This window comes from Heteronotia binoei, chromosome 21 (assembly GCF_032191835.1).
Source record: "Heteronotia binoei isolate CCM8104 ecotype False Entrance Well chromosome 21, APGP_CSIRO_Hbin_v1, whole genome shotgun sequence".
In the NCBI taxonomy this organism is placed as follows: domain Eukaryota; kingdom Metazoa; phylum Chordata; class Lepidosauria; order Squamata; family Gekkonidae; genus Heteronotia; species Heteronotia binoei.
In genome coordinates this window covers 95,548,171-95,570,726 of record NC_083243.1, presented here as the reverse complement: position 1 = coordinate 95,570,726, position 22,556 = coordinate 95,548,171, and the positions used below count along the sequence as shown (strand labels likewise).

The 22,556-nt window shown below is 43.7% G+C and overlaps 1 protein-coding gene across 7 annotated transcripts in view; it reads right to left on the bottom strand.

The window, feature by feature from the left end:
* The window catches only part of CKAP5 (cytoskeleton associated protein 5), a 154,884-nt gene that overhangs the window by 60,616 nt on the left and 71,712 nt on the right, over positions 1–22,556 (bottom strand). For all 7 annotated transcript variants that reach the window (XM_060261131.1, XM_060261132.1, XM_060261129.1 and 4 more), the window contains exons 10-22: positions 22,018–22,107; positions 21,770–21,934; positions 17,759–17,887; positions 16,974–17,156; positions 8,680–8,793; positions 7,831–7,941; positions 6,690–6,782; positions 6,327–6,512; positions 5,995–6,089; positions 4,000–4,057; positions 3,789–3,914; positions 2,897–3,036; positions 2,545–2,719 (exon numbers count right to left, since the gene is read on the bottom strand). In XM_060261131.1, coding sequence (XP_060117114.1) covers positions 2,545–2,719; positions 2,897–3,036; positions 3,789–3,914; positions 4,000–4,057; positions 5,995–6,089; positions 6,327–6,512; positions 6,690–6,782; positions 7,831–7,941; positions 8,680–8,793; positions 16,974–17,156; positions 17,759–17,887; positions 21,770–21,934; positions 22,018–22,107 — 1,665 coding nt within the window. The remainder of the gene's footprint in view (positions 1–2,544; positions 2,720–2,896; positions 3,037–3,788; positions 3,915–3,999; positions 4,058–5,994; positions 6,090–6,326; positions 6,513–6,689; positions 6,783–7,830; positions 7,942–8,679; positions 8,794–16,973; positions 17,157–17,758; positions 17,888–21,769; positions 21,935–22,017; positions 22,108–22,556) is intronic.

Here is a 22,556-nt window from a genome sequence, read left to right as displayed (position 1 = left end):
TCCACCTGTCCCTCCTGAATTATCTAGCAGAGGCATGTTAAGTCAATTTTAAGCATCTATTTAAATTTAAAATATTTTTATCACACCTTTCCCCCCACTTAAGGCCCTCAAAACAGTGAATAGTTAAAATGAAAATTTAAATACCAATACCTATTTAATAACAATTAAAAACAGGAAGGAGGGCCAAGAATAGGACTCCAAATGAGACAAAAATTTTCATCTGCTGGCTGAAGATAATTATAGAGGGGAACAGATGAAAAGTTCCATAGTTTTGGTGCCACAACTGAGAAGGCACTTCCTTGGATTGCCATCTGTGTAAACCCAGATGACAGAAGCACTGAAAGATTATCATATTGTTCAGGGAGGTTCATAAGGGAATAGGTGGTCATTAAAATACTCTAATACCAAGTAGTATAGACCTCTAAAGATCAATACAAGGATCCTGATTTGGGTCCACAGATGAAACAAGATTGGAGTGCTATGACCTGCTCCAGTAAGCATTTTTGCTACAGCATTCTGTACCAGCTGCAATTTCTGGGCACATTTCAAGGGCAGGCCCATGTAGAAAGCATTGTGGTAATCTAATCAAGATGTTACTAGGACACGGTGTTATTAGTGTCATGGTGTCAAGGTGTTATTAGTGTCATGGTGTCAAGATTTTTTTTTTTCTGAGGAAAAGCTGCAGCTGGCTCAGAAGTCAAAGCTGGTAGGGGGCGGGGCATGAGCATGGTGAATATCTAAGAGATCGACTCCTCTGCCCTTTCTCCTAAAGCTGGTAAAGGGTGCTCCTTGTCACTGCTGCCACCTGCTTATTTGTCAGCAAGCAGGATGCTATTTGTATTTCACCCAGCTCTAATTGGACCTGAAGTTTTGGTCACAGAGGTATGACTTCTTAGGTTTCATCAAGAAGTAGAAATGATGCATCTTTCTGTGCACTGCTTTCTACATATGTTGTTATGTAAGTAAGAAATCAACAGGCTGCTCCAGGATCTGGAAAATATAAAGGCTTTAAACTTGTATACTTGAACCTTGCTCTATGATTTCCATCTTACCCCAGCAGTGAAAAAAATGCAAACATTATTTTGTTACTCCCATGTTATTTTGCTACACACCATTTTAAAGAATTCTGCCAATCTGTACTAATGTTTTATGTAAGAGACTGTTTACAGGCTTGTTTTAAAAGGGTCCTATGACCCAGGGATACCAGAATGGGTTATCCCGCCTATAAGCAGGTGATTATTTCAGGCTTTCAGCCTAGCTAGTTTTTAAGGTTGCTCTCCCTCCCTAGTATAATTAAAAATTTGCTAATGATAACTCTTAAGAAATGGCAACATGTTAAGACTCTGTAGGTTTGCATTGACTGTTTTACTCCTGAGTAAAAGATCAGTGAGTTGTAAAGGTAGTCAAAAGGTGTGGAAAAATTATAGAACTGACTAGAATAGCTATCTCAATGCATGTGAAAAAACTGTTCCTTTAACAATAAACAGCTCTGCTCACTTTTCTTTTAAGCATACCCTGTAATTATATGGATTGAACAACAAATATATTATGGGAATTTATATTCAAACAAATGCATCAGCTTTAAGTTTCCATTTGTTTTAAACACAAAAGATCTATTATCTGTAATGCCTTTTAAGGACAAAGAGAAGCGCCATTAACATGTAGTTATAAAATCTGCCCAGCTGTGCTTTGGATCATAGGGCACAGTGCAATTACAAAGCCTTCTTGTGCTCTTGTTGTGCATTTGGCAGCAGAGTACATTTATTTTGCTTTGATGGCAACAAAGGGGGGGGGTCTATAGTGCATGGTCCGTCTCTAACTATACCAATTCCCCTGTTTAGGTGGAAAGAGCACATACCAATAGGCAAACTGGAAATAGCGGAGAATTAGAGTTCTTTGTTGCATAAAACACTAGAAGATGTTAACCGACATACTAGGTAATAAAGATAAAGATGGATAATCCTCAAAGCTGGCCCTCCCACTAGGCAAATTAGGCATTTGCCTAGGGCGTTGGGCTGGGGAGGGCACCAAATTGGGCCCTTCCGGCCTGGCCCCATAGGCAAATGCTCAAATTTTGCCGCCTGTGAGGGCTTCTGGCCAGCGCGCAGTCTCTGTATCATTCCCTGAGCATCTTCTGCTCTGAGGACGCTCAGGGAGTAATACAGAGAATGTGCACGGCCAGGAGCCTTCCCTGCCCTTCTCTGATCGGAATCATCAGAGAGGGGTGGGGAGGGTTCCTGGTCAGCGCATAGTCTCTGTATCGCTCTCTGAGCATCCTCCAGGCTACAGTCGGTGGGAGGCGGCCAGAGAGGGGGGCAGCAAGTGGCAAGTCTGCCTAGGGCACAGTGCACCCTAGGACCAATCCTGGTAATCTTGATAGTCTGTCAGTAGCAGTAGAAAAGAGCAAGAGGTCAGTAGCACCTTAAAGACTAACACAATTTGTGACATGGTATGAGCTTTCATTAATTACTGCTCACTTCTTCAGATATCTGGAATGTGAGCAGGTACAGGCTTGTTCCCAATTCTGACATTTAAGTAGCATACCAAGATTTTATTGGAGTCATTGAGACGACTCTTCAATGCAGGCACAAGTTCGCCTATGTTTGGCTGTATGAATTTGGCTTCATTAATTATGCTTGCCACTTCATCTAGACCTTCCTTTCGGATTTTCCAGTTTTTGTCACCAATCTTGGACACCAATTCAGATGTGATTTTATCACTTAAAAAAAAAAGAGGTAGAGTTAGCACCATACAATCTAGATTAAAGAAATGACAAATTAATAGTAAATTAATAGTACATTCAGATAACATATACTTGTAAATACTTTATAAATAAATTGCAAGTCTAAGCAAACAGAAAGAAAGCAAGTCTTCACCATGCCTAACCTAACCATACCTGATGTCAGCTCTTGGCAAGAGATCCACAACATCATTTCCTGCTTCCTCCTGATCTTCTCCCTCCTCTCCATCATCCCCACTGCCAATAGTGTGTTTGGAACCACCTCGAGTTGGAGGAGGTGGTGTTTGTCCTTGCATCTGAAATTTATAAAGAGATCAGATGATTGAGACAACTGTAATTAAGTATTCCCCATTCAGTATTGCACACGTGTATCACTGCACATCAACTGAAAGTCATACAAACTAAAGCCAGGAAACAAGGTTGAAGGAAATTTGTCAGATAAATTTGGCACTAAAGCAAGGCACTAAATGCCTATGCATTTGAAATCGTTACTAGTTTAGTTCAGCTCAGTATATTCAAATACAGTTATCCAGTGCTTTTCACCAAATATCAGATAAAAATTAATTCTCTAGTTAGCAAATATCAAGGCTCCTTTCGAAATAACTAACTGCAGGTGCTTTTTATAAAACTGAATTAAATGGCTATCCCACTTCAGACTCAATACCTAGTGAAATAATCCAAAGTGTTATAATTTTGTTTGCTTGAAAGTGCACAGTCACCTGTACTTTTGAAGAACCCATATTCCTTTGAATTAAGAAAATAAAGCGTAAAAACTATAGAAAGACAAATCACTGATGTACTTTCTGTTATGTTTTGTCAGCACATCTCCTTCCTGAAGAGAATCAAGGATTCTGTATTTAATGCTGTGAGAAGGTGTAATAGATATCACATAACAGTACAGATGAGAGATCAATTACTTGTATTTCCTTGGTGGTGCTCACAGTATAAAGAGACAGACTAGTTAAGAGTATAAAATTTCTCCTTAAAAGCCAGTAAGTGCTCATATGCATCAAGTAAGAAAACTTCCAAAACTTTGAGAGAAGCTTACTTTTTCAAACTCTGCATCTATTTGAGACAGAAGGGCAGGCTTCTCATCCTCAAAGAACATTCGTAAAGATGGGCCCACATAAAGATATAGGACACCCAATAAGGTAATGGCAGATGTTCTCACAGCCTATCAGATAAGAAAGACAAGTTTTATTCTGATCTAATCAGACATAATTGATATCCAAACATTAAGAGATTTTTTTTTTACTCACTGGATTTGTAGCTGCAAGAGCAGTCTTAACATTGCTGATGAAAGCTTTTACATTCAATCTAAAAGAGACCATGCAAAAGATCATTAGCTGAGAAAGGTCCACCATGTAGCACAAACACTGCATACAACAACAAATGGGGAAACTACTCTCTCATCCTTGATTAAGGCACAACTAAAACAGAACCTAAGTACAAAATAGAGGCTTTCAATTTGATTGCCCCTTAAATCAGGGCAGGGCATTTTTCTTGCAGTCTGCAATTAGATGTTACTAAAGGTACAAGCACAATCCTGAGGTGGAGGCGAAAGTGCTCTGCAAGCCAACTTACCCTCCACATTGGTATAAGTTCCAGTTACATCAGCATAAGTCCAGTTATGCTGGTGAAAGTGGCGCAGGGCCACTGCAGTACCCTGTTGCTTGTGGGCACCGGTGAAGGGGTACAATGGTCAGTGTGACAGAGGCATAGGCCCCCATACTGCAGTGACTGGGGGTAATGATGGGTGCATGGCCAGAGTTAGTTGGCTCCCTGGGCCCTTTCAGCCTGGGAATACCTCCTGCAAGAGCTGGGAAGTTATGACAACAAAAAACATAGTGTGGTCCATAGATGCCCATGGATCATGAAAAAAAGTCTTCACCTGCTGCTGAATCCCTACCCATTAGCCTCAGAAGAGCTCAGGGTGCCGATTACAGGCTCAGCCAATCCCTTCTCTACCAAGGGCAGCCGAGCCCCCTCCCCAGCACCCAATCGCAGCCCCCTCCATCTTAAAAAAAACTTCTGCTAGGCCCTCATACAGTTCTGTTGTTAAGGCACATGACACAGGATTCTGGTTTCGGAGCTCCCTGCTGTGTGGACTTAAAAGTGAGGGGTGAGGCACTTTGGTGGTGGGAGACACACAAAGAGGACACATAGTGCTACAGGATGAGCGCTTTGACATCCAAGGAGGAGAACAAAGTCTGTGGAGGATTTCTCCCATTTCAGAACACCAACAGGTACCCAACCTTTGGAGGCTGAACACACAAGGGCACTCATGTACAGATAGGTAAGTGGGGGCAAGCATCCGAAACCTGCTTCCCCTCTCCCCTCACTTGAGGTGAGGCACCATGACAACATCTGCACTTAAGCCCAGTTTTGGGTTCAAGCATGGAGCCGGGCAAGTCACTGCCACACAGCATCATAGTCTCTGACACGCTACAAGGAAACTCCCCTGGAAAGTTGTCCATGAGACTTAGCAGGGTACAAGGTGTGACTACTGGAGGAGAGGAGATTGGGGCTCTCCCAAGCTGTCTTTCCCCACCTGCAACTGTCACATGCGATGACATCTGCCCTAGGACTGGCCCCTCCCATTGAGCCAAAATGTTCCTGTCACCCCCACTTCAACAGTATGCCAGGGGGCCATGCTGCAGTGGAATCACCATGGACACTGCCTCGCAAGCAGGCAGCTACACCTCCCCCCGCTATGCTCCAGTGTAACTTTGCCCTTAGGGAGCCAACTAAAGGCACCAAAGTTCCATGGCGGCTGACCGCTCCAATGTAGGCATAACTCAAGATTGCTCTGTTAGTCCTAGCTTTCAATTGGATGGTAAATTTGTCAGTTGTACCATTTCAGACAAGTGACACATCACAGTACTTCATGCTCTTTCATATAACAAATACTCTGGAGTACAGTATTATTCTCTATTCCCATCTTCTCAGAAGTGAATTATCTATACTGTGTCCCATTACTTTTTTTTAAATCACAAGTTAGATATGAGCCAAAAAGTATATATTCAGCAAGTCAACACCAACTTCAGCAAGTCAGCCACCAACCTTCTACTTTTTGAACCACCTATTCCCTACTAAACTGCTTACTCATCTTCTCAATACTGAAGTGGAGAGTGAGTATAAAAATAATGGCACACAAATGAATGCACAAGCTGCTTCAATTGAACGCTGTGCTGATGTCATACCAAACTAACTCATACTGTAACAGTGGCTTACTCCATCTCTTTGAGACTCACCCTGAAAACCCAAACTCCTTAATTGCATTTGAGAGCCAGTTCAGGGTTTCTGATTGGTTCTTTGGATTCTTCTGAGAGAAAGCCATCGACATTACCTACAATTAAAGCAAAATAATAATAATTCTGCCTGAAAATTCTAATAAGCAAGTTGCCCGCTTTCTAATTCAGCTTCCTACACGTTCTTGATTAATAATGAAATTACTGTTAAAGCGAAGCTTTAAAGATACAGCTACAGCTCACCTAGCCACAACAGACTGGTAATACAACCAGAGTATATAAATAACCAATACAGAATGTAATCGATTTTATTCTATTGCAAGCATTTATCATACCTGTTCAGCAGTCCAGGGCAAATGACAGGCCTCTGCTATTGCTGTCAGTGCTTCTTTTGCATTGTTTCCACACTTCACGTCACCAATCTTATCCACAAGACCATCCAGCACAATTTGTGCTGATGTTTTGGAGAAAGTTCCCTTCTGAGCAACCAAGGCAACTATGTGAAGCTTTATCTGCATCACCTGCAAAAGAGAAGTACCAAACCTTAGCAACAAACTCATCTTAACCCAAGAATGTATTGAGTTTAAAGACTTAAAGCCATATCAATATCAATAGAATAGAATAAGTTACAGGCTTCATGGCAGTGAATGCTAAAGGTTTTTATACCATTCATTCTAATAGCCAAACTTCTGAATTACCTGAAAGTTAGTCTCCTTCCATCCAGGTTTCTTGGCCAACATCTTTACTAGAGCCTGGCATGGCATTTCAGTTTTGTCCATCAGTTCAACAGCCTTAAAGATTAACACAAGACAATTAATGCCAAAAGGAGTCAAAGCTTCTTTGTTCCCAATATGAGTACTCTTGATAGACTGAATAGGTGAGGAGTGCTCAGCCTCAAAAGTAAGAAAAATCAGTTACACAATATAAAACCTTGGGAGTTTACAAAATGGCAAAGGATAAGAGAAGGCAAAGTGTGCTCTTATTCACAAAGAAATAGAACTAGATAGTGGAGTACAGTTAAGACAGAACATTGGTTTTACCAGTGACAAAATACATAGGATCACATCTACTTTCCACCAGCAGAGCTCTTTGCCTTCTCCCTTCAATCCTCAAAAACTGATGGAGGTCATAGGATCCTCAGAGATAAAAAGCCACAGCAGTCAGCAGCTGAAGAGAGAAAGGCAATTGGGCAAAACTGTCTCTCTCTCCACCATCAGCAGATCATCAACTGGACACAACCATCTTTGCATTTTCCCAGCATTCAATAGATAAAATTCCCTAAGCTAAGAGGTATTTGTTGTTCAATTACCACAGGAAGCCCAAAGTATGTAATTTAATGCTGTTTTTGTAGTTTATGGTTGTACTAGTTAAAAGAGCCTATAATGTGCTTATGTATAGTTTGATATCCTGTGCATATTTAATGAATGCAAAAAGACCACCAATGTAAATAAACTTGCTAACTTCAGAGATTCATTGTATAATTTTCGAATAAAGTTGCAAAAATTCATTACATTCAAATTTTCCGTCAATAATTCTAATAAACAAAATTATTCATACAAAGGAGTCCTCCAAAATCCAAATCTCCTAAAGTGCTCTCAAAGACTGGAATCTCCCAGTCTCTCAAAAGCTCTACCGTATTCAAACACCAAATGGAAGTCCTCTGTACTGCAATGAGTCCTAAGGGCTCATCTCACCAATGTCAAACACAGCCACTGCATGTATTAAGTACTAGGCTACTTGTGCATAGTAGCAGCTTCCAAGTAAATGTTTTATAGCTGCAAGAGAATACCTTTCAAGTTCCAGACTATCTTCCAAAAAGATTACATTCTTAGGCTTTACCTTTTGAAATTCTTCCATACAAGCAAGTCTCTCTTTCCAGTTGCTACTATCCAGCTGCGGTATGCAAGAAGATGGCAGGACAGCTGAAGCCTTCTCTTCACATACTTCTATCTGTTTGCAGAAAAGAGTTCAACTTTTGAGGCTTAAGCATGTTTTGACTGGGCTAAGTAAGCATCTTATACTCTTCCATAAAGATAAGGATAGATATAAATAAGTTAGCAGAGCAACACTATAGGGGAACATGAAGTACGCTGAGGGGAAGAGGGCATAATAATTAACATCTGACAGTGGGGCATTTAGGACTGTTTTCAATAACAGATGTCTGTTTTGTAAGACAGCTATTATTCGTCTCACTTTCCTTCTATCAACTGTGAACTGGAGTTCAGCTGACCTTTTAAAAAAGGCAACTTAGGGAGACTCAAATTTGATGATGCTGGTACAATAAGAAGTTGTGACATGAGTGTTCCCTCTAAGCTAAGCAAATGGGAGCTAGCTCAGTTTTTTAGCCTCTGGCTCACATATTTTTGTCTTAGCTTAGGAAAAATGGCCCCAGAGCAAACTAATTTATGCAGTAGCTTACAGTTGCTCAGGACGAATTTTTGCTCCCAAGACACCACAGCTTAGAGGAAGTATTGGACATAAGCCATTTTGTACTTCAGCTGAAATTATTCTCCACTTTTTCACCAACTCTTCAAATATAAATGCATTTCCAATAACATGATTCTTTAGATAGAGAAAGGCAATTTACAAATGTCCAAAATAAATATCAACATAATGACATTTTTGTTTTTTTCTTACACACCCACATCATTTTATACTTCATTCCAAAAAGCAGAGTGAAGTATTTACCGAAAGCTCTGGTTCAAATATCTCCTTCACTTCGGCTGCTTTCTTGCCCTTTGTTCCAGCACTTCCTACGCCAGTAGCTGCAGCCTGCTTGCCCTTCTTGGGTGGACCACCAGCCTAAGTAGGAGGAGAAAAGCAAGGCAAAGTTTCTTGTGTAAATTAGAATTCAGACCCAACTTAAGCAAGTTTTTAGTACTTGCCAAGCCAAATGTACTCTGGATTTAGTACACCTTTCTTAAATGTAACCAAAAAACCATAAAAAGTCAGTTTTCTTTTTTCGTAACAAAGGCCAATGAGATGAGAAGGGAAAATCAAAGCCCCACTGCATAGGCTTTCAAGAATCAATTTGTGCAAGAGAATGGGAACACTAATAAAAAGAGAAAGGTCACTCCTAGGGCTTAGTACAGCAGCTTCTAGGTCATAACGCACCATGCTCTAGGTCATGTTGCAGCCAGAATCACCACTCTATTATTCCACAACACCAAATCTGTCTTTCAGCAATAATAAACCAAGTTCCAGTAACTTTTAAACGTTCAGTTAACAGAGGTCCTCCAAAAATAGGAACAGAAAGCAAATAGGTTAACAATTTTCTCAAAAAGAAAGTTAGGTACATGCAGTGAAAGTCAGGTAACAAAGTATAAAGAAATGTTTGGGAATCAGATGAAAAGTAAACATTCAAGCGATATATGGTCAACAGCCAAAGGAATACTTCAACATGTATATGCGGGGGGGGGGGGGGGGCTCCCAAGTTAGCAAGAACTGATGAGTACAGGCCCCTTGTCAAGTCCTTAGTCAGGTCAAACTAACTTCTTGCCAGGGATTAATACATGAAGCATTTATAATAATAATATTTAATTTGTATCCCACCCTCCCCGCCGAAGCAGGCTCAGGACGGCTCACATAGCATAACATAAAATACAAACATTACAATAATAAAAGCACACTGTTTACACAACATATTACATATTACAATTCACTTATATATACTATTACATTAAAACCATCTAATTAAAACCATCAAATTCGGTTCCAGCAAATAGTTTGGTGCTACAGTCTTGATGTTACTCATCTTACAATTTTACGTGATGACGGTACAATAGATTCCACATTAAGAAAAAGCCAGCTGAAAAAGGGTAGTCTTGCAGGCCCTGTGGAACTGGGCAACGTTCCGCAGGGCCCATAAGAACATAAGAGAAGCCATGTTGGATCAGGCCAGCTCCCCTACCCGCCAAGCCGAGGTTATGGCTACCAGAAATGCCGTTTTCCAAGTTAGCAGCTGAAGGGAACACGTAGCCATGGGCTCGAAAGGCCTCCCCGAGAGAGCTTGTAGGACCAGAGTCAAGTCCCAGGCTGGCGCCAACTGTTTCACTGCCGGGTACAGCCTAATAGCCCCTCTAAGGAAGCGCTTAGTGTCCGGATGGGCAAATACAGTATGCCCGTCAACTTGCGAATGGTAAGCAGAAATGGCCGCAAGGTACACGCGAACGGAGGAGACCGAGAGCCCCCTGTCCAGTAGGGATAATAGGAAATCAAAGATGATCGGCAGGCCTGCCGTCATTGGGTCACCCGTCCGGGAGGAGGAGAACGGGACGAACACTCCCCATTTATAAGAGTACGCTCTACGAGTGGAGGGTTTCCTGCTATTCAGCATCACAAACTGGGCCCTTTCCGACAAAGACCTTACTGGAGGCGCCAAGCCGTCAACTTCAGTTGCGGTATGTCGTGGTGTACCACCTGCCCTCTGTGCAGTAGCAGCAAGTCCGGGGCCTGCGGGAAGTGGTGATACATCTTGCCGGTCAGGCGAAGGAGCAGGGGGAACCAATGCTGTCTGGGCCACCAGGGAGTTACAAGAATGCCCTTCGGCCGTTCCCTGATGATTTTCTGGATCACCCTGCTGATCAAGGGAAGCGGAGGAAAGAGATAAACCTTGTGCCTCGTCCAAGGCACCAGGAGTCCATCTCCGAGGGACAGCGGGTCCACCCCGCCCCTGCAGCAGAAAAGAGGGCACCTCCTGTTCGCCCTTGTGGCAAACACGTCGAGCTCTGGGGTCCCCCACGCCAGGAAGACAGGGCGCAGAAAGGTCCAATTGAGCTCCCACTCATGCCCGGCGGCGCCCCCCCGACTGAGGAAGTCCGCTTGGGTGTTCAGGTTCCCGGGAAGGTGAGCGGCGACCAGTGAGGCCCCTAGGGCGATGCACATGTCCCACAGAGCTAAGGCTAGGCCACAGAGTCGGCGGGAAACGGTGCCGCCCTGTCGGTTGACATACGCCATAGCCGTCATATTGTCCGTCAGAACTGCCACCGTTTTGTTCCGCAGGAACTTGTGAAAGGATCTCACCGCATGAAAGATCGCTAGCAGCTCCAGGAAGTTGATGTGGTTGCTTGCCTGGGATAGGGGCCATCGGTCCCCCACACAGAGTCCTCTCATATGCGCCCCCCAGCCCCACAGGGAGGCATCCGTGGTAATCATGAGGGTAGGGGGGTCCTTGTGGAAGGGAGCCCCTTCTAGTAGATGAGCCCTCCGCGTCCACCAGTCAAGGGAATGCAGGATCTCTGGGGGGAGGGTCAGGCAGCGCTCTGGCGAGTCCCTCCCAGTTTTGAAGTGAGCCAGGAACCACAGTTGAAGAGGCCTCATGCGAAGCCTCGCAAAAACCAACACCGCTGTGGTAGCGGCCATCAGGCCTACTAGCCGCTGAAGCTGGCGAGCGGGCACTCCTGGAGAGTCCTCACCGCTCGAATAATGTCCTCCGCCCGGTCCGGTGGCAGAAATGCCCTGCAGACCCGGGAGTCTAGGACGGCACCGATAAACTGGACCCTCTGTGAGGGTTGGAGTCGGGATTTCTTGTGGTTCACCTGCAGGCCCAGGCTCTGCAGCAACGTGAGGGTAGCGGTGATGTGATACAGTAGAGTCTCTCGAGACGGTGCGACTAGCAACCAGTCGTCGATATACGGAAACAGGGTGATACCCTGAAGCCGTAGGAACGCTGCAATCACGACCATAGTCTTTGTAAAGACCCTGGGGGCCGTAGAGAGGCCAAACGGGAGGGCCCGATACTGGAAGTGGTCCGAGCCAATTGAAAACCGAAGGAATTTCCGGTGGAGGGGGTGAATAGACACATGAAAATAGGCATCCTTCAGGTCCAGCGTGGCCATCCAATCCCCGTGGTTTAGGAGGGGAAGGATATTCGGCAAGGATGTCATCCGGAACTTGTGATAGCTTATGAACAAATTTAAGGCCCGGAGGTCCATGATGGGCCGCAGGCCACCGTCCCGTTTGGGCACTATAAAATACCGGGAGTAGAAGCCGAGGCTGTTCTGGTCTGAAGGCACGCGCTCGATAGCATCCTTCTGGAGGAGGGATGCGACCTCTTCTCTCAACGTGTCCATGGGGTTGGTGGAAACGAACGTAGGTGTGGTAGGGTGTTGACAAAACTCTATAACATAGCCTCTTCGAACGATGCCGAGGACCCATTTGTCGGTTGTAATGGTCTCCCAGGCCTTCAAATATGGGAAGAGGCGGGTACGGTACGAGGAAGGGGAATGGGAAGGGAGGAGGGCAGGGAGGCAGTCAAAGGCCCTGCTTGGGTTGCTTGGAACCCTTCTGTCTAGAGGACTGTCCAGCTGGCGGAGAGTACTTTGGCTTGGGCGTGTATTGCTGCTTAGAGTACGGCGAGGCAGACTTGGGGCGCCATGGTTGATCCGGCGACTTGGGGAACGGTTTTCTGTTCCAAGGCTTTGGTGCTTGTCATTTGGACTGAGGCCGTGCAGCGGAGACTCCCAGGTTCCTTGATGTTTTGATGCTTTTGTCTATTTCTTGTAGCACCGAGTCGGTGGTTGCACTAAACAAAGCAGAGCCATCGAACGGCAAGTCCTCTATATAGGCCTGGGTATCATGCTGGAGGGCCGTGGATCTAAGCCAGGAGTGGCGACGTAGGGCGATAGCAATTGTCAATGTTTTCGCGCAAGTGTCGCCCGAGTGTTTGGAAGAGTTCAGTTGTTGCTTTGCTAGCAACATACCCTCTCTCTGCAGTCTACGGAGGGCCGTCTTGGTCTGCTCCGGAAGGCTGGGAAGAAGCGTAGACACCTGGTCCCAGAGGCCATATTGGTAACGGCTCATACAGGCTGTAGACTCACTATTTTACATTGTAGCCAAGTGGCATTTCTTCAGTGTTGTCACATGAAAAGATATACTTAAATATTTATAAAATGTGAGGGGTGTACTCACTTTTGTGACATACTGTAAATGCTATTCCCCCACATATGCCTGGTATGTGGAACCAACTATAAAGATTACTTCATAGTTAGCTATGGGCTGAACAATGCTTATAATATAGCTGCTGATACCATGGTGAAAGGCATCTCAGCCTGTGAAAGTGGGACAAATATATAACAAGTCTGAAGAGGCTTCCTGGTCCAAAATATTGGAGGTGATGTTATTGCAGAAATACTATTCAATGAAAACAGCAATTCGCAAGGATAAGACTTAAGTGCAAAAGCAGGAACTGAAAATTTTTGAGCAGCAAGTAAGTTTTCTTGTTACAAAGTGAACACCCTATCCCAAATGGGGTGGCCAGGCATAAATTCCAGCATATTGTAGAGAGCAGGCTTGTGAAAGTTCAGATATTTATGCATGGAGGTTATGCTCCCCTTATACACATTTTGAACCGCTGGTGATGGATGGCCCTCAGTTTTAATCACAGTTGGTATGGACCAACTGCAGATGCACAGTAGAAATATAGTCTGTCTCCCAATAAAATAGTGTAATATCTAATAAATGTTTAGCTCTATTGCATGTGGAAGGAACATAAGCTTCTTGGGTAACAAGGGCCCTAAGAATTTAGTTTCTGCAATCACTGGGATGATTACCTTGCTCAATTTCAGTTCCAGTTCTAGCTACACCCTCATCAGAAAACAGCTTGGGTATACTAATTATTTTCCCTCAATAAAACTCAGCTTTCACAACATTCAAGTTCTCAATACTTCATCCAAAGTTGTATTAATGATTTCTTAGCTGCTGCCTATGTTGGTCTTTGCCCAGATTCACCATACACATTAAAGAGGGGTGTACCCCAAAGATAGCAGTGCTTCAGAGTAAGAGATAGCAAATGGAAGGTTTTCTTCCTTAAACTGTCCTACTGTGAAGTTCAGATTGAGGGAAAAAGTGAGCCCATTCATACAAACACATATTTTAATATATATAATATCTTAATGTTCTTAATGTTTTATGTCTATAGCTGTTTTAATTGGTGTTATGTAACGTTTTATTGATATGTGAGCTGCCCTGAGCCTGACAGCTTTGTGAACACTATTACAGTCAAATAAATAAATGGGCTTCAAAGAGACATGAGGAAGTGAGAGCAATAACCTGCTCCCCCTTCACACCTGATACCTTGTACCACTAATGAGTCACATGACATCAGGGAGGGGAAACGGCTACTTGGGCCCCATTTGGACATTATCACTTAGGGGTGAGCCGCCCTGAGCCACTTTCTGGGAAGGGCGGGATATAAATTATAGAATAAATAAATAATTTTGTCATTCAAACTGCAGCGGAGACTGTTAGTCTGGCACAGTTTTTGGCCCCAGATTAGCCCAGTTAAAACCTCAATATTTAAACAGATGGATTTCAGACTCTGACTTTTTATAGTAATCAAACTTTGATTTTTGCTGAGATTGCGTTGGTACAGCATCAGATCACAGCTTCACATCCCATGAGGAACATTTAACTGCAAACAGCTGGAAATACCTAGAAAGTACATCTTAATGTTCAGAGAAAACTTTTGGACAGAGGGGAAGCTAGTCCAAATGGATTTTTACAACAGATTCCACCAATCCAGCTGACTCCACCTGTGTTGGATGCTGCAGTATATTTGCTGTGGGTAGAAGCATAGATTGCTGGACTGAATTTTTTTTTTTTTTTTAGGGGGAAGTGATTGTTTTAATGGTTTTGTGATAATCTGTGGATTCAGTCGAAGTATTGTGGAGCCTGGTGCACCAGGCACAATATGCCATGCCAGTTGTGCCAAAAGAGTTAAAATAAGCAGCTGCTCTGATGCCATGAAAAATCTGTACCTGCCTGATGTATTAGAAACGACCACTACAGGCAACCAGATTAGACAGGATCCTGAAACTGCTTGCATACATAACAGATTTACAGAAGTATTCTTCCTTGGATGCTGCACTGAGAATCCTAATTTGAGGTCTCCAGAATGCACTGCTGGTTGTTGAGAAAGTAACAAGTCCCCAGAACAAGTGCACATCTGGAACACTGATAGTCTTATGGCTAATAAAATATTTGGGTTGACACGCTGTTTGGGGATAGGGGTAGATGTTATGGGTATGGAGATATTTGTTTTCTGGATCCCCAAATAAACAATGAATGACAGGAAATAGGTGGTGATTACAGGCCACTGGCTCACGGCGGCATCAAACCACCCCAAAGAGAGCCAGCTGGAAAAGGAGCCGACCAGAAGCCTGCAGATGGCACACGGCCTGCCCCCAGAACAGGGATGGGCTGCATGCACCCTGGAGAAGTTTCCAGAGTGCTTATGCACCTCTCAGTCGCTCCCCAGGTGCCTCCCAGCCTTCCAGACAGCCAGGGATGCGCCTCGAAGCCGCCTTGGAAATTAGGCACCGCTTTGTAAGTAGTGTCTTTCTGAGGCAACTTCGATCCAGTCCTGGGTGGGCTGCAGTCTGGTCAGGGATGGCAGGCAGATGTGTAAGCACTTTTCTGATCTGCCTGCCTCCCGTCCCCAGGGCGGCTTAAAACGCCCATCTGTTACCACCCATTAAGTCCATCCCTCTGATCCTATTTTTAATGAGTGAAATGCCTCCACGATAGTGCCCTTCTTGAGCCAGTTTGGTGTAGTGGTTAAATGTACGGACTCTTATCTGGGAGAACTGGGTTTGATTCCCCACTCCTCCACTTGCACCTGCTGGAATGGCCTTGGGTCAGCCATAGCTCTGGCAGAGGTTGATCTTGAAAGGGCAGCTGCTGTGAGAGTCCTCTCAGCCCGATCCACCTCACAGGGTGTCTGTTGTGGGGGAGGAAGATAAAGGAGATTGTGAGCCGCTCTGAGACTCTTAGATTCGGAATGGAGGGCGGGATATAAATCCAATATCATCATCATCTTTTGTAGGGCATTGCCCTCTAATAAATGGTTTGACCCATACCGATAATATCTGTGTTCTAAACAAACAGAAATATGCTTTTTCATTGTGCGTGTGGTTTTATACTATGTATTTCCAAAGCTTGTTTTACTGTTTCTGATTGTTTGCTGCCTTAAGGACCCTAAGATTGGTAGAAAGGCAGTAGAGCCATGTTTTGCACAAAGTACATTTTGGAGTTTGCATTTCTACTGGCAGTCATATACCTCTAGGGCAGTGGCTCCCAACCTTTTCGGCCCCAGGGCCAGCAGGGTGGGGGCACCAAATTTGGCCTCCTCCTCCCCCCCCTATAGCGCCTCCTCCTCCCTACATTTGCACAAGTTTAAGGCTGGGGTAGGGGCAGTGAAGCACCTCCCTGGCTCTTTAAAGGCTGACCCCCCCCCCGCCAATCAGCTGTGGCAGCAGCACAAGCAACCCGCTGAAAAAGCCGCACTGCCCTTGCCTCCTCCCCACTTCTTTCCTGGGTGTGGGAAGGAAGTAGGGAGGAGGCAAGAGAGGCAGGGCTTTTTCAGCGAGTTGCTTGCGCTGCTGCCACAGTTTTCCCCACGGTCAGCTGATCAGTGGGGTGGGGGGGTTGGCCTTCAAAGAGCCAGGGAGGTGCTTCACTGCCCTAACCCAGCCTTAAACTTGCACAAATAGAGGGAGGGGTGGGGGGATGGGGTGAGGTTGCACGACGCTGAGGTTGCACGACGCCACAGGGAGGGGCGGGACAGCAGAGCTGTGCGGACCGGTTGCTAACAGGCCACAGACCGGTACCAGTCTACAGCCTGGGGGTTGGGGACCCCTGCTCTAGGGTAATAGGAGCCTGCAATAAGCAGAGGATACCTAATTAACCAACTGTGTTCACACAAAATACTGCAAAAGGTCCAGAACTATTTTTATATAGAGTTTGGAAATCTTCAAAAATTTTCTGCCATACAAGTACAACAAAAAGGTGAAAATGGTATTAAAATGATATTCTTGACTTTGGGGACGTGTTCATAAGAAACAGGTGCATTTTTGCACACATACTGCACTTTCAAGCATATGCAAAAAACTGGTTCATCCTCTTGGAAGATCTCAGTATTTCTGTGTCACTGTTTGTAAGAATGTAGTAGTACTACCATCACCACTTTAGATAGTTTCCCTTACCTTAGCAGCAGGTGGTTTTTTCAGTGGACCAGATTTGACCACATTCTCTTTTGTATCTTTGTCTCCTGCAGCCCCTGAAAGAACAGGAGCCTTCCCGGCCACAGGCTTGCTCTCTTTTCTATCAGCTCCACCAGCAACTTTACCACCACCAGCCAACTCCACTTTTTCAGCACACTCTTTAATCTAGTGGACAGAAGACAACCAAACACACAAAACTAAATCTTCAGTACATAACCATGAATCACCTTTAATATCCTCTGGTCACTACATATCAGGAAAGTGCTTTAGATGCATTAGAACTTACATTACTGCCAAAATACAAGGCAATTATAAATAACTGAACTATGGGGGAAATGTTTGTGAATTTCCTGCATTGTGCAGGGGGTTGGACTAGATGACACTAGAGGTCCTTTCCAACTCTATGATTCTATGGGCACTAAATTGTTGAGATCTCAGTATTTGCTTTAGTTCTTACATGTAACACCTTACAGGAAATGAAAAAGTATAAATATAGAGGCGAGACACTTTCAAATTGTATGCACAAAAGGTTAAATGAACTGACTAAAAAAAGTAAATTCCATTTTATTTATAACACGTGCTTCACTGACAATGCTCCTTTCAACAGAACCTAAAGTCTGTACTAAATACCTGATGCAAAGTCTGTACTAAACATCTGATGCAAGTTCAGACTACAGATGCTAAGACATTCACAGAACTCCCTTAATGTGGGTATTCAGAAGACGTTGGTAATGTCTGAAAGTTCAGTGTCAGACAGTGAGACTTACCCGATCAAGCTTCAGTTTATCAACATCAGTTAGGAAAGGGTTCACAGCCTTCTCCCCTGCCACCTTCAGGGCAGTAGCCAGGGCTTCAAATGCAGCATCTCTAACTTCAGGTGCTGAGTCATTAATATGCTGTAGCCAAAAACAACAAAAGCTATGAGACAGTGAAGCTAGACGTTTATGTTCTAACCAAACTTATCACATTAACTGGAGAGTTCTTTTAATTTTTTTTATTATATTACTGTTTATCAAAGTTATATCTCACTTCCTCTCCTCCATATGGGACTCAGGGCAGCGAACAGCATATAAAATGCACCTAATAAAAACCAAACAAAAGATCCAGCAAATAAATTTGAAAATATAAAATAATTATAAATCTATCCCTATTAAAATCTACCCACTATCAAGCTGGATAGGATGCATGGATTGTGAAGACACAGCTGAGGCATACCAGCTGCCTGGTGGACCACAATCACTCAAAGGCCGTCCAAAAAAGAGTAGCCCTGCATGTCCTACGGAACCTAGGGAAGTCCTGCAAGGGTATGCACCTCTTCAGCCAGCTGGTTCCACTACTGAAGAGGCCCTTGTCCTTATTGACACAAGGCAGACAAATTAATGGACCAGGGACCTCAAACAGATGCCAAGATGAAGATCTGAGAAGACAGAGAGGATCATACTGGGAGCAGCAATCCCAAAAGTATGAGGGTCCCAAGCTGTTTAGGGCTTTAAAAGTGCTCTGAATTGGCCAGTGCACCTGCCATAGGATAGTTGTTATATGTGCTGACCAGGACACTTGTCAGCAATCTGGCAACTGTGTTCTAGACTACTTGCAGTTTCAAAAAAAATTTAAAAGTAGCCCTCGCAGAGCATGTTACAATAGTCCATTCTCTATTGCATAGATTACTATAGCAAGGTCCTCCCAGGGAGGATAGGGAGCCAGTTGGTGGCCTGGTGTAGATGGTAAAATGCAGTCCTTGTCACCAAGGACACATCTGTCCATGGAGATCAAAGAATCGAGCCATACACCCAAATTCCAGGCAGAGTCATCAGTAGAAAATCAGACCTCCTCAAAGGTCAGTAGAAATGGCCACCCCAGCGGTCCAGACTTCCCCAGACACAAAATCTGTTTTAGATGGATTTACCTTCAACCATCTCTCACCTAGCCATTCCACCACTGCATCCAGGCAGAGGCCAAGACCAGAATTTCAGCTACTGGTTACTCCTTATGTAAGAGGAAGAGCTAGGTGTCATCTGCAAACTGATGGCACCCCACTCCAAACCTCCAGACATTCTGCTTCAAAGAGTGAAAATAGATGTTTAATAACACTGGGGAGAGATCAACCTCTGTGGAACTCCTAAGGTTAGGGCCTGCAGTAACAACCTCTCTCCACCCACAATTACCCTCTGGGACCAGACCCTAGATGAATGAGAACCATCTCAAGGCCATACCTTTCACACCCAGGGAGGCTAGGTGGTTGACAGGAACAAATGGTCTGTGTCAAAGGCAGCTGATAGATCCAACAGGATCAGTAACACCATCCTGCCTGCATCAAAATGTAATGGGAAATCATCAACCTCTCAGTCCCAATGCCGGACTGGAAGGAATCTAGGGCAGATGTCTCATCCAGGAATTCCTGGAACTGTTCAGTCACTGCTTGAACAGAAATGGACAATTAAATACTGGGCAGTAATTAGCTAGGTCCCTCTCATCTAATGACGGCTTTTTCAGGAGGGGTATTCACCATCGCCTCCTTAAGGGAACTAGGGAAAGAGCCCTGGGAAACTGAGATTTATAATATCTCCCAAGACTCCTACTACTACTTCTCTGGAGGCTTTCACTAACAAGGAAAGGCAGGGATTCAAGGAGCAGGTAGTAGGCCACAATAGGACCCTGTCAATATCCACTAGGGAGAATGGGTTGAAGGAGTCCAAAAGTGGACCCCTTGATTCCTACTGACTCCAAATCTGGCAGCCAAGATTGGTGAAGGAAAAAGACTTTATCTGAAAAGAACATCACAAATGTGTCACAGCTAATAGCCAAATTTCTATCTAGTTTGGGAGCCACCAAACGGGTGGTCAATTGCGTAATACCTTAGGGTTTACCTTAGGGACCACCTTTCCCCATATGTTCCCCAGAGGGCACTATGCTCAGGAATGCAAAAATCTGTTGATCCCCAGGCCAAAGGAGGCCAGGCTAAAAACAACTGGAACCAGAGCTTTTTCAGTAGCCGCACCCTATTGGTAGAACAAACTTCTGAAGGCTATTAGAGCCTTGCAGGACATTTCCCAGTTCCACAAGGCCTGTAAAACTGCACTTTTTCATCTAGCATTTAATTGCTGAATACAGAACAGGATGCAGCAACTGTAGAAATAAACTGCAGAAAGCATCGCCTAGGCCACTGGATGTAATTTGTGATCACAATAGTACCTCTGGATACCACCTAGTCATTTATTTGTATAATGTAAGATAGCACCAATTGTAACATCTTTTTTTATCTTTTTATGTTTTATACTATTATATGCTTATTTGTTATGGGATGTTTTTATATTGCCTATTGGCTTGTGTGCTGCCCTGAGCCTGCTTCGGCAGGGAGGGCAAGATATAAATCTAATAAAATAAAATAATAAATCTGAACAGTTCAGCTGGACATACCATGGTGGATGCAGAGAACTAAGAGCGCTTTGCTGCCTTCACTTCCACTTCATAGGCCTTCAAGCGAGCTCTATAAAGCTTCTCTTTGCTTCATCACAAGTATGTCACCAGCACTGCTCTAGCTGTCTAAGCTCCTTTTTACCATCCTTAGTCCATCCATATACCAGGGAACCAAAGTACTACAGGGGTAAAAAGGCCACTGGGGAAGGGGAGAATTAGTCAATTGCATCCTGAATGCCCAGATTCCAGGCATCATTGAGTTCATCAAGAGAGTTGCTGGCAGAGACAGAGCAATCCCGCACAGTGTTCTGGAATCCAACTGAATCCATGAATCTCTGCAGACAAGCATAAATAAGCTCACCACTCCTTCAGGGCGAGGAGGCAATTCTCAAATCAACCTTCACAAGGTATGGTGCCAGTTTGCAATGTGCTGCTGAATCTAGATTGATTCCTGCACAAAAAATCAGATCCAGCATGTGGCCTGCTCTGTGCATGGGGACCAATACAACCTGAGAGAGTCCTAATGATGCCATGGCAGTCATAAAGTCTACAGAAGCACCAGACAAGACAGTGTTACGGTGGATATTGAAGTCCCCCAAAACTATCCATTTAGGGAAACGCAAGGCCCACTCTGCCACTGCCTAAGCCAACCTCAGCAGCGAGTCAGATTTATTATGATTCTTATAGCTTGTCTAAACTACTAGCATGAGATAAAGCACATGCAAACCAGTTTGTATAGCTAACAGGAACTGCAATATGTGTATGGGAAGACCAATGTTCAGAAACTTTTAAGAGAGGATACTACTGTAAGTATCAAGAAGCATACTAAGTATCAAGAAGAAAATTATAAAATGAATCAGGAATTCTTGAAATGAAGGTTTCTATCACATTTTGTTTTTCATGTTTACAGAAATGGAAGTATGGTATAACATTCTGGAAGGCTAGTTCTTTTGAGAGGAAATGAGATAGTAATCATTCTAAAGACATCTTTCCCACCTTTACAGGAGAGTTTATTCCATTCTAGAATCCAAAATGACTCAACATGTCTTTCAGGTTCAAACACGCATCAAACTTGAGCCAACTGTGGTAACATAAACTGAGATTCTTTGCCGGGTTACTTGAGCTCTTCTTGCAAACATGAGAGCAGAAGCTCTGCCACCTCCCTTCTCCAAGTTTCCGAGGTAGTTAAAACTCCCTACACTCCTATCTGAAGGAACAAGGTGTCTTTCACAGCTCTTATGTTGTGGCATAGCACAAGAATGACTACATCATTACCAAGAAAACATATTTTCAACTAAATACAGGCATCCACAACTTTATTCCTAGTGTGTGCATGGATGCATGCATGTGTGTGCGCTTACCTTGAGTAGAGCAGCACAAAATGGTTTCAGAAGGCTTTTGGGAAGGGTAGCTGGAGTGCAGTGACGAAAACTTCTTGCAATGAAGAGGGACGTCTGTTGCTTGATGGTTGGGTTTTTGTTGTCCATTACAGCCAATATATCTTCACTGAGATTTTGTAATGTTGTCTAAAGTAGATAGATAAATAAGGTTAGATTTTGTTAAAGAAGTCTGCTAATTTTTTTTAGAATACAATCACTCACATACTTACTGTAAGGAAAATTGCATCAATGGCTTCTTGCAAAGCTTGCACCACCTGAGGCTTTTTTTCCTTGAACTTCTCTAATATTGTTGGGACAACCTATGAAAAATTAACCAACAGATATCACAAAAGCTTGAAAAGCTGGATTTCCTTCTGTGTTCCAAGTAAATGTGTAAATAAAGAAATAATCTGTGATGTGTGTAGGTGAAGGGAAGCTATTGCACTTAGTTTTTCTGTATTAAAGCAATGCCATGGTGAAAATCTGAAACTCAGAAACTCTCTAAAAAATGGTCAAATAAAATCCTTGCAACTTTTAGAAGTAATTCCAAACTGAAATCTGATGGAGCAGGTACTGAGGTTTATTCTCACATACTAGTAATATCACTAAAGAAAACAAGGAACTTACATTTTCTAACTAAATATCTGTCCAGGGCTCATATTCTCTAGATGAGGTTTCCTCTTCTATCTGCTAATTCAATATAGTGGATAGATATGTACAGTTGAGGTGATTTTTTTTTAATGTTAGAGAAAAATGGAATAGAGGTTAC